This window comes from Oratosquilla oratoria, unplaced genomic scaffold, assembly GCF_046742065.1.
Source record: "Oratosquilla oratoria isolate Oo_2021 unplaced genomic scaffold, ASM4674206v1 SCAFFOLD240, whole genome shotgun sequence".
Taxonomy (NCBI): Eukaryota; Metazoa; Arthropoda; class Malacostraca; order Stomatopoda; family Squillidae; genus Oratosquilla; species Oratosquilla oratoria.
Window position 1 is genome coordinate 44,222 of NW_027467592.1, and position 15,664 is coordinate 59,885.

At 38.4% G+C, this 15,664-nt stretch overlaps 1 protein-coding gene across 1 annotated transcript in view; it reads right to left on the bottom strand.

Annotated features, from left to right (window-relative positions):
* LOC143022952 (uncharacterized) overlaps window positions 1–14,522 on the bottom strand; it is a 54,646-nt gene extending 40,124 nt beyond the window's left edge. Inside the window, exon 1 of the mRNA XM_076181372.1 lies at window positions 14,217–14,522. Within this exon, the coding sequence (XP_076037487.1) occupies window positions 14,217–14,360 (144 nt within the window). The 5' untranslated portion in view covers window positions 14,361–14,522. The remainder of the gene's footprint in view (window positions 1–14,216) is intronic.
* Window positions 14,523–15,664: the final 1,142 nt, after the last annotated feature.

A 15,664-nucleotide genomic window follows, 5' to 3' on the forward strand; every position in this document is an offset into this window, starting at 1 on the left:
GTCAAATGCGTCTCCATTGGTACACGTACCCTACCGATTTTTTTTTTTTTTTTTTTTTTAAAGGACTTAGTCATCGAGCATGCATGCACTTCTGAGTGGCTGTTTTGTGTGGTTATGTTTGAGTCGTATATTACAGGTGCAGTTTTTTGTTGCATTCTGTTGCTGGTGTTTATGAAATGTAATGTGATAGATGTGTGGTTCAGCACCATGGCACAGAATTGCACTCCTGTCACCTGTGATGTTCCATTTAGAAGAATTTGGTTTCCTGTATGTGTCCCATGTCCTATAGGGAGTGTTTTAGTGTATCCCGTTTTTACTCCATTATGCAGTGCTTGTCAATTGTTTGTGTTCAATTTGCTGATCATTTGGGATCATGCTGTAGAGGCATATGGGTGGGTCTTATGAACTGTTTATGGTCATTAGAATTTCTTTCTGTTGTCCCAAGTCAGTGTTAGTGATGGTTTTTAATTGGTTTCCTCATTTACTCTCAATGTCAGGTTCTTCATACATGGCTTATGTTGTACAGATATCAGAATTTTTGGGTTTCTTCTTCATTGAAGGGTTTAGTTATTAAATTTTACTTGAGGGCATTTTTTTTTCTATTCATGCTTGTTTGGAGTAAGCAATGACATTGTAAACTTCTGGGGTGACACTTCCATTCTGTTACCTTTGAGCAACATTTCCAGTTTGCTTAAGTAGGCTTGGCTGTCCTTTGCTATTTTATATATGTTGTGCAACTATTATTGTCAAGTCATCTGCACATGAGAACAATGGCACTTAGTTCCAGTTCTTGAATTGGTAGATCATTCACGAAGTGAATAGTAAGGCGAAAGTATTATACCACGGGGGACAAATGATTACAAAGGAGGAGCATGCTGACAGGAGACCTTTTGGTCCATAACTAGGTTGGATGTGAAAAAATTATAATAATGATACAAACATATACCTTAAGCATCCCTCAACTCTCAGCTCACAAACTGCATGTTAGCACATGACATGAATGCACACCACCTAGTTTGGCTGAACACACAAACAGCAGACTTAAACTCTTCAATACAACTTCAATATTGGTGCACAAGTATGACTGATGTACAATGATTCGATGATGTATCACAAAATGTGCACTATTATAGTTACAACTGTAATATTTCCCTATCTCATTCTCTTTCACCCTGAATGTAGATAACCACAGAAAATGTGATCAAGCCTGTTCATTGAATATGGGTAACTCAGCTATAACTACAAAATAAATATTAGAAAGAATACAAAATAAACATTAGAAAGAATACAAAGAGCAATCACAAAGTTGGTTCCAACATTTGCAAACCTAACATACAACGACTGGCTGAACTGGAATTACCAACCCAGGAGCAAAGAAGAGAATGCGGGGACCTAATAACCATCTACAGAATTATGAAAGGAAAAGAATGCCTTGATAGAGAGGACCCATTAAAATGGGACAGAGGAAAAACAAGAGGACATGCAATGAAACTCAAAAAGGATAACTACAGAAGACTTGAAAAAGAATAGCTTTTCACATAGAGTGATAGATGCATGGAACAAATTGCATGAAGAAATAGTGTGTGGAAATAAAATACAACAATTTAAGCACAAATTTGATCCTGCGAGATACAAAAACGGGTCAACACGAACATAGCTCCCCTTCCGGTATAATACAACTACGTAAAAACATGTACAGGGTGTTCGGGATAAATATGATAAAAAAAATTTTTATCTTCTGTCATTTCAGAACCATTTGAAGGATTTAATAGCAGTATATTGGAAGAAAGACCTGCATCATGATGATTCATGCCAGATTAAAAAATTCGGAATTCTTAGCTGCAGCTTAGTGCTCCTTGAATACCGAAGGTCATGCGATGTGAGCTGGAGAATTGTGACATATGTGAAAGCAGTGGCTAGTAGGAACGATCATACAAGGGGTTCTGACTCTGTCCACACAACGAAATTTGTCAAGAAGCTGGAGGGAGGGAGGGAGGGAGGGAGGGGAGGGAGGGAGGGGAGAGAGAGAGAGAAGGGGGGAGGGCAAGGCAATGTGGACCTTGGTAAGAGAGATGGGCATCAGAGTGGTGACTACAAAGAAAGCACTGAACGAGGATCTTCACTACTCCTTATACAAGAGGCGCAAGGGCCAACTACTCATCGCCAAGGCCCAAGACAACTACCTTATGAAAGCCAAGAAACTCCTCAACAAGGTCAAATACCCAGTCAAGCCGGGGATGCTCTGGTTCTTCTCAGACAAGAAGAACTTCTGCCTGGACCAGTTACACAACAGGTGGCTAGCTTACAGTCCCCACAAAATCCCACAATTCATAAAGACCAAGCTCCCTCAAACCATGATGGTCTTTGGGTGCTTTTCCAGCAAAGGCCACATTATGCCGCCCCACATCTTTGAAGAGGGACTCGCTTCAGATGGCCATATTGAGTTGGTGTCCAATGATGCCAAGTGCTGCGGGAAGACTATACGTGTGGCAGTAGGACTCAGCTCCCTGTCACACATCCGGGAAAACCAAGAAGTGGCTGTCTGAGAACTTGTAAGACTTCACCAGTCCCAACATCTGTTCCCCCCCAAACTCGTCTGATTGCAACCCCATGGACTATTATGTGTGGGGCGCAGTTGAAAAAGATACAAATCGTAGACCTGTAACACCAAGGGTGAGCTGATTGCCAGGATTAAACTGGTGTTCAGGCATCTCTCGAATGACACTGTGAAGGATGCGTGCTGCAGGTTCAGGTCCCACCTGGAGATAATGATGGAGGCTCAAGGTGGCTTCTTTGAGTGAACGGTATTTGGCAAGAGATCCTCTAAGATATGCACTTTGAATTTTGAGAATACATAAATTTGGGTCAAGGTGCGACATTTTTCTTTCCTTTCCGAAAGTGTCAAATTTATCCCGAACACCCTATATATGTGTGTATTTATATATATAAACATTCATACACACATATACATGTATATATAACTGCTACTACCACTCATTGGTGAGTCACCCTACAGATAAAAATCATAACCAGAAAAGTAAGTTAGAGCTATAGAAAATAAATCAATCAATCCATTGTCCCTGACCCACAGCCTCCAGGAAAGTGACATTAGCCCCTGGGCAGGGCCATAAGTCACTCAGAGAAGAGATAGAGTTGTCTGGTGATTGTGTTAAGCATTGTAGTATGAAGTGTTCTATGTCTTCTGTGTGCTGGATGGTGTTCAGAATGCAGACATGCCTGTGTATTTCTTGTCAGGTGTACGAGGGTTTTCTCTGTGGGGCTTATTGTTAGATTATTGAGTTTGGTGGTCTTTCTTAAAGGGCTTCCTCAGTCATCTGGGTGTGCATGCATTTGTGTAGGCAGTGTTATGGAGGTTTGAGTAGCACATTTCTGTTGCATTCTGTTAATGATGCTTGTGAGATGTAGTGAGAAGGAAGTGTGTTGTTTAAGGTTCTGGCGTAGAATTGTGTTCCTGTCATTTTCTTGTGATGTTCTATTAAAGAGTATTTGGTTTCTGTATATACGTGTCCAATGGGGGTGGTCTAAGTGCACCCTGTTATTCCTCTCATTGCTCTATTCTGCACTCTTTGTAAATTGTACTCAATTTGCTGATTGTTGGGAACCATGCTCTAATGGGATAGTAGGTGGTGGTTCTATGCTATTACTATTAGCTTCTTTCTGTTGTCCAAAGTCAGTGTTAAGATGTTAGAAAGCTTGATTTTGTTTATTTTTGCTGTCAGGTCTTTGACATCTGAGCTAAAGTTATTCATGTATAAAATGTGCAATTCTTGGGCTCTTTTCCATTGGAAGGGTTCAACCATTTCATTTTACATTTGGTCTTTTTTTTATGGTTGTCTGGTGTGAGTGTCACTATTGCTTTCTGGAATGTTAAGTAGTCATGGGTGTCCTTTGCTGCTATATTGTACTTACTGTGCTGGGTCATTGTAAGATCACCTACATTTGAGATATTGGGGATTAGTTATTGTTCTGGAGTTGGGAGATCATACTACACCTTCAAGAACTTCATTGTATATATATTTTTTGTAACTGAGATTTGGTTGCTTTCAGTTACTCAGCATTGTATTCCTAATAAAGTTGATTAACTACTTCTTGTCGTTGTTATGGACATGTCTTAATTATCTTTATGCATAACAAGTGTCTGGGAACCTAGCCAAAAGCTGATATTAAGTGTAGTGTGAAGCTTCCTTAGATAAAACCTTTCTAGCTTCTTTAAGTCTTGACTGAAGAGCGTCCAGATTTCACACCCATACTGCTTGTTACACTATGATCTTAGTTTGGTACTGTATGCTGTAGTTACAAAACACTCTGGTGGCAAGTTTTCAGTTAGTTACAAGTGCACACTGGTGTCAGTACTCAATATCTTTCTCTAAAGTTCCAGCTGCACTTAGGAAACTGCCCAAGTTGGGGAAGTTTGTGACCAATTCCATAGATTGCCCTCTCATGGTAACATTTACATCAGGTATGTTGTTACTGGGTGCAGATCGTGCCAAGATTTTTGTTTTCATTGATTTTATATTCAGGACTGCTGAAGACTTTCTATACAGTCACATGGTAAGGCCAATTCATCTGTTTTTATAGCTGTTACAGCTACTGAGGTCTTTTGTTGACGGTGGTGGTGAGCAAGATTGAAGTCTATCATCTAGCCTGTACTGAAGATCAATTCCTGGATTATATGGTGGAACTGACCTAATCATAGCAGCCAGGTATATTGAGAATAGGGATGAGGACAATACACATACTTGCTTAAACACACGTGACAGGAAAATCTTGTCACTTTGTTGTTGGAGATGACTTTTCCAGTCATGTAATCATGGAAGTTTTGGATAAGGGTGGTGAAGGTGGTGGGGTATTCAAAACACTCAAGGAAAGACCACATGGTTTCTCTTGGGTTGCTATTGAAGGCCTTTTCCTGGTCATAGAAGGTGAAGTACAATGGTTGGTGATGTTCATGACTTTCCTGAAGTTGGCACAGGAACCACATTGGGATTAAGGCAATATTTCCTCAGTGAGCACTTGTAGCCTCTACAGGAGAATTCCAGCCGGTAGTTTTCCTATGATGGAAAGTAGGGAGATCCCTTTGTAGTTTCTTCATAATTGCTTGTTGCCCTTTTTTTTTTAATTGTTACAACAATTACATTTTCCCACTGTGGCATGTGCCCAGTTTCCCAGACCTTGATGATGAGTTTTATCGGCCACATTAGTAGGGGTTGTCCTTCGTTCTTCAGAAATTCTACTGGGATGTTATCAAGACCTGGAGCTTTGCTTAGTTTCATTGATTTAATGGCAGATTGAAGTTTAGATAAGGACAGAGCTTGGGACATCCAACATTGAACTGGATGCTATGGGAGGTCTCTCAGGACATTTGCAGCTGTCACAGAAGAACCAACTGAGCAGGTTTGAAAAATGCTCCTTCCATATCTTTAAACAGCAATTGGATATTTTACAACATTGATGCCAGTGTCTTTTAAGAAACCTCCAGCCAATCAAGTAGGTCTGTACAGTTGTTTCAGGGCTGTCCAGAGGTTTTGTGAGTTTCAGGTGTCTGAATAGGCCTGGATCTCTTGTGCTTTTTCTAGACCAGTGACTTTGGATATTGCAAAGGTTTGCTTTGTTTGACAAGTTGATTCAGCCACTATGTTGATGGTTGGTTCCAGTGGTGTGTCATCTAATTTCCTGAGGACATTACTGAACTCATCGTTAAGTGGTTCACATAGTTTGGATGTATCAAATCTTCTAGGGCCTTCCCCTTTGCTTGGGGTGGGCAGCAGTACTCCTAAATGGGATTGCACAGATGCAAGAATGTAGCTGCCAAATCCCCATGTTGATGCAGTCATAGTGAAGTGACAGATCACACAAACTGCTGCCTTCATGTGACTCCAAGCTAAAGGCTTCTGGTATAAACCTGCCTCCATCATTGAAGGACTTGTGGTAGATGATGGAATCTTCAACATTGGTTGGCATCATTTTAGGTGGACCACAATTTGCCATGTCATGACACAGACACTTGGTCTTTGAACATTCCCTGCAGCTTATCTAGGCTAGATTTGTAAGTTCTGGATCAGAGCTTGCAGTGAGCTACCTGTGGGTCAAGTTACAGTCACTGCCTTCTGCTAGCCCACCTAGCTTTGTCTTCTACCAGGTTCAAGTGAAAATCTTGATATGTCACTGAGGTCTGTGGTAGATGCCGTGTGGTCTGGTTCTTCCTCCCAACCTTACTGGTGTGGGTGGCCCTTGTGGAATCTGGAGATCCCCCAGCATTGCTCTTGGGATCCTTGGAACTTGCAAGCCCCCTTACCATGTCACATTTGGTATACAAAAGGTGGATATATAATTTCCTGTTTTCTGATATTGTGGGCTTGAAGCTAGTTTCAGAGAAATACATATTGTCACACTGTTGTTTAGGTGATAGTATTTTGCAATGAGTTGCATTAACTGCTTCATGGGGTCAGGGGCAGTGTTGATTTTTTTTTCTTTTTCTGCTATATACACTGCCATTCATCTACTTTGTTATTCAGTTTTCTTGGTTTGTTTCTGTTTTATCTTTAGGTTATGTTTCTTATTTTAAGTTATTCCTCATTTACTTTCAAGAGGCTCATGTGTAGTTGGGGTTGAATTTTTTCTCCCTAGCCTCTGGGAATGTGTGTTTTACTTGCTTTCTGGATGGTAGATACTATTTTGTTTACTGCTTTATCTAGGGATGAGTACTGGTATATTTCAAATTATTCTATCTTTCTTTCTACATCTGTGTACTTTTGCAAATTTGCTTTCTGGTAATATATAAAAGTTCTCTTGATTGTGGAATGTAATTTCTCTTCCAGTTTTAAGGTAAACTTTATTGGGAAATGGTCAGATTATACACCTTGAATAGTTTCCCATGTACTTTCCACAGAGCCCTTAGGGGGGGGTTCACACGGACTAACGGTTCGTCGAATGCGGTACGACAGACACGTGTTTAAACTGATGTGTGAACGGGAAATTTGGGGTTTAACCATCGTGTTCGACAACCAAATACCCCGTTCACACATCACTTTAAACACGTGTCTGTCGAACCGCGTTCGACAAACCGTTAGACCATGTAAACCCCCCTCTTACATGCCTAAGTGCAGCCCTGGAGCAAAGTTCTCAGTGCCCCCCCCCCCCACCTCCCATCTCCACCATCCCTTACTGCCTATTATAGCTATTATCTGGCAAAATAATTAAACAATTTTAAAATTTGTATTTAATGTCCCTATTGCCTTAAGGATAAAGGAAAAATTATTCATATTCTGTCGATTCTAATGCAAAATTTGTATATTACGGTAAAATATTCATGGCTCCTTTGACCCTTTTTTCTTAATTATAAATATTTTGTCTGCCTTGTGGGTGCCATGTCCAGACTAGAATTACTGCCCCTCTAAATGTGCCACCCCAGGGCATATTCACCCCTCCCCATGTGAGGGACACGAGTTTCCATCTGAATGGAAGGCAAACACATTGTCATGTCTGGAAGTGCTGGTTGTTGATTGTGTTTGAAAGGTAGGCTATAATGAGGTTGCTACTAATCAATTATGTTTAAGCTAAAGTTCAAGAAATTTCTATCCTCTTTGAGCTGCTGTCGGTGTCTTAAACGAAACTGGATGGTATGCATTCAGATCGCCTGCCAGTGTGTGGTTTGTTATGGTCAAGTGACTGGAGCTGTGGCATGAAACTCAGTGGGATTCATGTAGTTGATGGAATTTATGTCTCTGCTACTGTAGGTTGTTTTCTTTATTTGTTTCAGGACTGTGATTAATGGATAATCACTATGCCCAGGTACAACTTTGCATTTTTTCTTTGTTGTTTATTTTCACGAGAACCACATTTAAAACAAATATCTCATCTCAAAAGTAGTTTTTGAGAGACTTTTTATAAAAAATATTTATCATCTGCTAATTTGCATTCTAAAACACAGCAAACAGTGTCATCTCAATTGATGATGATGTCCTGCAGCGAAATGGAAATTCCTTCAGTGATATTGAGGTATTCATCATCTTTTGAGAATATTTTCAACTCCCTGCATAGCTCTGACAACAGGCAAGATGTGTGGATAGATGGTATAGTTATAGGCTAACATTTGGAACTGAAATATCTCTCTGAAGAAGTTTTCATATTGGTGTACCTTTGGTCATCTGTGTCCATGTTAGTTCTGCAGTGTGTACTTGACAATCCAGCATCACATTCACGCTACGCATCTAAATGCCACAAGTTTTGTAAACAATGATTTCTACAATGCAATACACACATTTTTTTCATCTCAACCCTAGTGTGCCAGGAATAAGGTTATGATAATTTATTACTGCTAGATAAAACTAATTATTCTTTGTTATAAGTTCGGTTAATTTTTAGATTATTTACACCCTATATAAAAATGAAAGCTTCACAAGTATCACCAAACACATACCATTCTGTTTCAGCAAAAGACAAACACGTTTTTTTTTTCTTTTTATTCATTCCTATACTGCACACCCTATTTTTTGCAAGTTTTATTTTCTCTTTTGTTAAATTCATTCTTTGTAATTTCTTTGATATTCACTTATTATCTTGTTTTTATTTTTCTAAGCTTATCTACTTGATCAACTTAAAAATTTCCAAGAACCACACAACATTTGTTTTCCATGTAAAAAAGACCATTTATTATAGTATGAGAATCTAGCTCCAACAATTAGCTCCCCGAGTATATTCTGTACAGTTATAAAATTTCTTTTCCTGCCTTTCTCTCCCAAGTTCTATAAAATTATCTCCATCTTTCCTACTTTCTTCCCAATTGTGTATTTTCCTTAATAGTTTTCTTCATTTTCACAATTACTAAACTTGATATTAACCCCTTCCATACGGTGACGCCTACGTAGGCATCATGAGGAGCAAGTGGGTAAACGAGGATGCCGACGTCGGCGTCTTGATTATATTTATTGTAGTCGTACCTGCATGACTCACATACTCTGTAAACTGGCTTCATCATATTTTCTATGGTTATCAAAATTCACGGGTGAAAGAGAACGAGCGATAGAGCAGTGACTATTTTTTATAATGCAAGTATTATGACCCAACATCGCACGTCTGGCAGTTATTGCTGCCAGACATGCGATGTGGCCCGTATTGAAGGGGTTAACCCTATGGCACTCAACATGAAAATTTTCCAAGTGCTAAAAGTGTAAATTTAAAATCCGTAACCAGTTAACAGAAATATTTAACAAGACTATGGGCATTGGTTTTCAGTCTATTTTTTGGGGGGGGCAGGCAAACGTTCCTGTCTCCAAAAAGGACAAATTGTCAATGCATAACTACAGGCCAATCATTTTGACATCAGTTATAGGTAAAATGCTGGAATCAATGATAGCTAATAGAATCAGAGCTCACATCAAAACATAATTTGATTTGTGACTCACATCATGGGTCCACCAAGGGTAAGTCAGTCATGTGTAACTAATCTTCTATCTTTTGATACTAATGTCAAAAAGTTGTCAGATAACAATGATAGGTATGATGTTATTCACCTTGGCTAAGTGTTCAAAAAGGTGCCCCACCAGAGACTACTAAATAAAGTCAATGCCCATGGTATAGGAGGATAAGTGTTTCAATGGATTACAGCATGAATCAGATACACTTTCAGCAATGGTGTCTGTGCTTGCCTGGTATCACTTGTTTTGTTGGAGAAAGTTATGTTCATGTGTACTTGTGTTACAAGTCCACCATTGTACCTTGTGTTGTCTTCTCTTATTATTGTATGAATGAAGGTACTGTTCACTGCTTAAGTGTTATATTTACATTGTGTTCATGTATGGGTAGAAATACAAAAACCATTAAAAGCTAAAAAATTAGCGCAACTTTTACCCATTAAACAGTTGGGGCAACCGTGGGAAGGGTACCATTACAAAGAGAGCAATGCAGTATCAACAAGCACTTCACCCAATCATATTACAAAAACTTCAGAAAATAGGAAAACAACTCATGACATATAAAACAAGTCAAACTAAACAGACACTACCCTTACATTCTCCAATAATGATGTGGAAAGAACAATAGAAAATTTAATAAACTTCACCCATGGCCCAGATATGGTTTCCAACATCCATCTAAAACACCTTGGCTCAAATACAGCCTTGACCGATACATTTAACCATACCTAGTTGTACAACAAACTTATAAAAAACAGGAAAACAGCCCATATAGAACCCACATTAAAATTAAACCACCTGGAAACTGAGCACCCTAAAGACCATAAAACCAACTGCAAAGAGAAACATCTCCATTGACCACCTACCCAAACCAACTTGGTTTCAAGGAAGGCCATTCCACCTGCACACTCCTTGCAAATATTACCCATCAAGTGCTGGAGGGATTCAATTAGAGAGCACCACCAGAAAGGTCATCATTGTAATGGACATAAATATGACATTTAATAAGGTCACCAGACACATCCCTTCAAAAAGATCACAGAGACAGACATCAACAACAACACACACACTGTAACACAGATATACCTTGACACATTCAACACTTGGTTCACTAGACTCAAAATAGCCCCAAACAAATCCACAGCCACACCTCTCACCTACTGGACAGCAGAACATAAACACATACCATGCCTCTTCATCAACAGCACTCTCAACCACACACATACAAAAGACCATCCCTAACCTTTTGAATATGACACCAATGTAGTCATCTTGAGCTACAAGTGGGGAATACAAGGATGCCAGCATTGGCATCCTGATTATACTTATTTTGTAGTTGTAGGTGAATGACCCCTGTATTCTGTGAACAGGCTTGCTCATGTTTTCATGATGTTATATTCATTCAGGGTGAAAGAGAGCATGTAAACACCACAAACTTTATATTCTATAATGTGCATATTGTGATGCATCATCGTATATAAGGCAACCTGATGTGCACAGGAATATTTGTCTCATATTGAAGAGCTTAAACTATTCCTTGGAAAGTGAACCCATTACTAAAGCCAAAGAGGAGAAAGATTTGGGAATGTTGATAAGGACAACCTATCAACTGATAGACATATCAGCATAACTGTGGGACACATACAGGCTACTGCAAGTGATTAAAGTGGCATTTTCACCATATGAAGGAATGGTGAAAAAACTCATTGAAACCCTGTAAAAAATATGTGCAGTTGATGGACAACATATAAATATGGTGCTCACTTATGTTAATTACATGAACCATACTAGCATAAATAAGCTTTTCTTTTACTAATTCTAAGAGCCAAAGCTATGCCTTAAAGCTTCTCATCTATATATATTTTTTTTTTTTAATTTTGATACCCCAGGGGTCAAATCTTGACCTCAGATTTTTGCTAAAATGGGATTTTTTTTTCAACCTGGTTCTAAACTCTGATATCTGGATTCCTTATCTTTTTCTAATTATAAATATTTATATAACTATGACTTATCACCCTCATTATTGGTCACCAAATGTTAATGACCTCGTATGACCTCAAAATATCTTAAGTCATCTGAACAGTTGTTCAGATTGACCCTTTAATCTATCATCCTAATTATTGGTCACCAAATGTTAATGATCTCACATGACCTCAAAATATCTTAAGTCATCTGAACAGTTGTTCAGATTGACCCTTTAATTTCAGAAGTATTTAGGGGCCTACAACTATGTATAAACCAAATTTCAGCAAAATTGGAGAGATAAGGGTGTTGATTTGAAAATTTTGTTGATTTCACAGAGAATACCCCTATAGTGAAATGTTAAGATACTACAAACCAAGTATTTTAAGGTAAAAATTCAGAATCATGCAAGCACAGACATTTAACTCCTTCCATACGATGGGACCAACATTGGCGTCATGAGCCATGAGTGGGTATACAAAGATGCCAGCATGGGCATCTTAATTATATTTATTTTGTAGTTGTGGTTGAGTGATCGCATATCCTATGAACTGGTATGATTGAGTTTTCTGTGGTTATCAATATTCTGGATAAAAGAATAATATAGCTGTAACTTTGTATCCTATGTGTATCCTGTAATGCATCATTGAATCATTGTACCTCAGGCAGCCGATGCTGCGCACAAGAATTCAACTCGTATTGAAGAGGTTAACATGAAACTTTTGCTGTCCAACAGATCCTAATATAAACTAACAATGTAGTAATTCCAGATTTTTTTTTTCAAGTGCACACCTATACACTACAGCATTAGAAAATTAAATGTTAATTTTGTAAATAATAACACATCAATGTAACATGTATTTTTCTTGTCAGAAATCAAAATCAGAATACATTCCTAAAACCTATGCAGAAACTAATGAAGTCATGTCAACTCCTTCAAACGCCTTCTGTGTTTTGATAGATTCGGAGATCAGACAATGATGACAAACATGATGACCTCTAGAATTACGGGTACTGCATTATTAAGTGCAGGTTAGGTTAGGTTAGAATGGATGAATTCATCACTTTAATTTCTTCGACCTCCGCCTCTACCAAAACAAAGTTGGCATCTCAAGCAACCAAAATGGCTACATTTGTGTATTTATAGCTTTTAGCAACTTTTTCAATTATTAATTTCCACCAAGAATAATGTATATTACATTGATTATAATTTACAAGATTATTCAATTTTCTATTGCTATATCATGTAGGTGTGCACTTCTAAAAATTTACCAAATAATCTTTCAAATACAAAAAACGAAAGATGAAAAATGTGTTTCTGTGATACTGAAATGGAACCCATTATAGGACTGATCCAAGTCCCTACTTCCAATCACCATAGACATCAGCCACATAGAATTTTTTTTAATATTCAAGAAGAAACTAAGTATGGATTTTTACTGTGAAACTTATGCTGTCCTACAGCTCCTAACCTATTCCATAGAAAACATGATGATTAAAAAAAGTGAAATGCATTTGCATGATGCTGGAATAAGCAATAAGTCTATAGACTAAAACTAACTGCCCCTGATACAACCAACATAGAGGACTGAACATTTCATCTTACAGTGCTCCACATTAGTCATATCCAGTAAACAACACTTCACTTCTTCCATGAGTGACTTATGGGCCAATCCAGTGGCTGTTGCCTGTTACTTGAGTCATCCTTACCTACAAAAGACCTGGGGCAATAGAGCGACTGATATTAATCGGTAAAGACGTCTTAGTACGAACAAGAAGAATAAGACAGAAAAAGAAGAACGGATAGTTTAACATGGTTTGGTCATATTCCAGTATCATCATGATACTGGAATATGACCAAACCATGTTAAACTATCCGTTTGCATGATAATCATGCAAACATGTTTTACACTTTGTTCTTTTTTGCGTTATATATTTTTTTTCCAAGGTATGGTTAGGATAGGTTAAGTTTCCCTAAGCTAGGTTATAAGCTATTGGACAAAGCAAGTTTAATGTCAAATAAGTGCTTGTGCGATTCTAGAATCATACCTAATATTTTCTGTATAGAAGCACAATTTGTCACGTAACCTAAAAAAAATTGCCGTCATGACAAGAAAGAATTTGCCAGATCCAAGCAAAAGACAGAGACATCTCGCAAACGCTCTGGTATTATTCCACTTACGGATTTCAAAGTTTTATTTTTCTCTATGGAATGGAGTTTGGTTAGGCTAGGATAGGATATGTTACATTTGGAGCTATTAGACAACATAAAATTCATATTAAATATACGCGCTTGCGTGATTCTGGAAATTTACCAGCTTTTTCTGTGCATTACAATTAAATAATTAAACACTGATGTAAATGTATGCATATGTAAACATTTCAAAATTGTTCCTCGCAATCAACACAACATATTTGGCATCGTAATTATCATGTAATATCTAGAGTGCAAACAAACAATGAAAATCATAAAGTTTCTTCTAGATATGTGCACAGATCTTATTAAGCTACACCTGTCAACATTCGCGAATCATGCCTGGCCTCTCGCACTCGATTGGCTGTCCCATGTGTGCATTCGCTAAGTAGAATTTCGATCAATATCACTTTGGCAACAGAGTTTCCCACCACCTAAAAGGCATTACCACTTTCTGTGCCACAGATAACGCGTGGAACTATGGAAAATAGACGAAGATAACTTTAACTAAGCCAACAAAGATGGCTCTGTATCTTAGGGGGGGTGTAAGGTGGGGAGGGGGGAGGGGTAGTCGGTGAACTTGCCGTCAGGCTTTCCTACTACCTTGCTCCACTACTCCTACTTACACTTCGTAAACGTTCGATTAGTTCCTTCTTACTGCCAGACTTGGACTGTTTTCTCTTTTCTAATTCTGCCTTCAACTCGGCCACTTTAAGATCTTTAATCAGTCGTTCTCCATCAATGGTGAGGTTTTTCGTACTGTCGCCCATTTTACTGCGTATTTCAGGCGCACACCACTCCTTCCGCACTCATTCATCCTAACTCCATTTGCAAGACTGAAACTAGCAGACGATAAACATGGTATGTGATTGGCTGGTGCGACTTCCCGCGCACCCAGAAACCAATCAGCGTGCAGCTTCCATCTGCCATCACATAAGACTGGCTAATAGCGAAGAGCCTTACAGTAAACCTTTACAGGGGCGTCATCTACTGCTGAAGACACTGCGCATGCGTCACATGTGGCGGAACATTCAACACACATACATTTAAAATGAATTCCCTACTACGCCTGTCAGTTTGTATACAACCGAGGAAAAACATTAGTCTGCTAACATGTCCGACTTCATTTATTGCTCTCCAATTACAATGCGTCAGAGATAAAGCCAATTTGTAGCCATAAACAGTATTCGGGAATGGGAAGGGGTTTCCCTACTATATTTAAACGTAATATATAGAATAGTCACGCTCGTGTGTGTGGGGGGGTATTTGACGGCAATTCATTATTTGTGTGGTAATCACAAAGTAGGCTCGAACGATGAAAGAAAAAAACACCTGCATTTTATGAACAGCATTTCTTGTCTGTGTTTTGCGTTATATTTTGTAGTTCGTAATTAATGGGAAATACTATAGCACACGGGTTTTCCCGGTAAAATAGCTTCAGAATCTAATCCTCATAAAAAAGAAGTACGAACACTTAAAATATGCATACCAAATAAAACATTTCAGACTAGTCTCGCTCAGTCATTTGAGGATTTGTCACATCAATACAATGAAATTTCGCTTCTAATCAAAATTTCTGTACACACGCATGTACGCTCCTAAACAAAAAATGACCCAGGATAATATTCTTAATAAGTTTATAAAACAGTAAATATATCACATATTTGCAATATGTCATCTTAATACAATATCTTCACAAATTGTAATATTTCATCTGTACTGAGATATTTTCTACATGGTGACATACAGTCAGTAATTTAGAGAAGAAGTGCTCAAGAGTGCAAAGACAGTGCAAGGGATGAGGAGGATGGGAAGGAACAGGAGGTCCAGCAAATAGCAAAATGAAGATACAAAGGTGATGGCAGAAAAGCAAGCACATGATGAAGACTAGTTGTCAAGAGCTGCATATGTCAGAAGAATGACATGAAAATAGCTAGGATAAAAGAAATAATTCATACACTAAAAGGTTGTCAGTCAAAGATGTGTTCCAAGACAAAGGCTTTGAATCCTGTACTGTCACCCTTGGATACAAAGCGAGAGGACACAGGATTTTTGCACCAAAGCCAGATCTGAG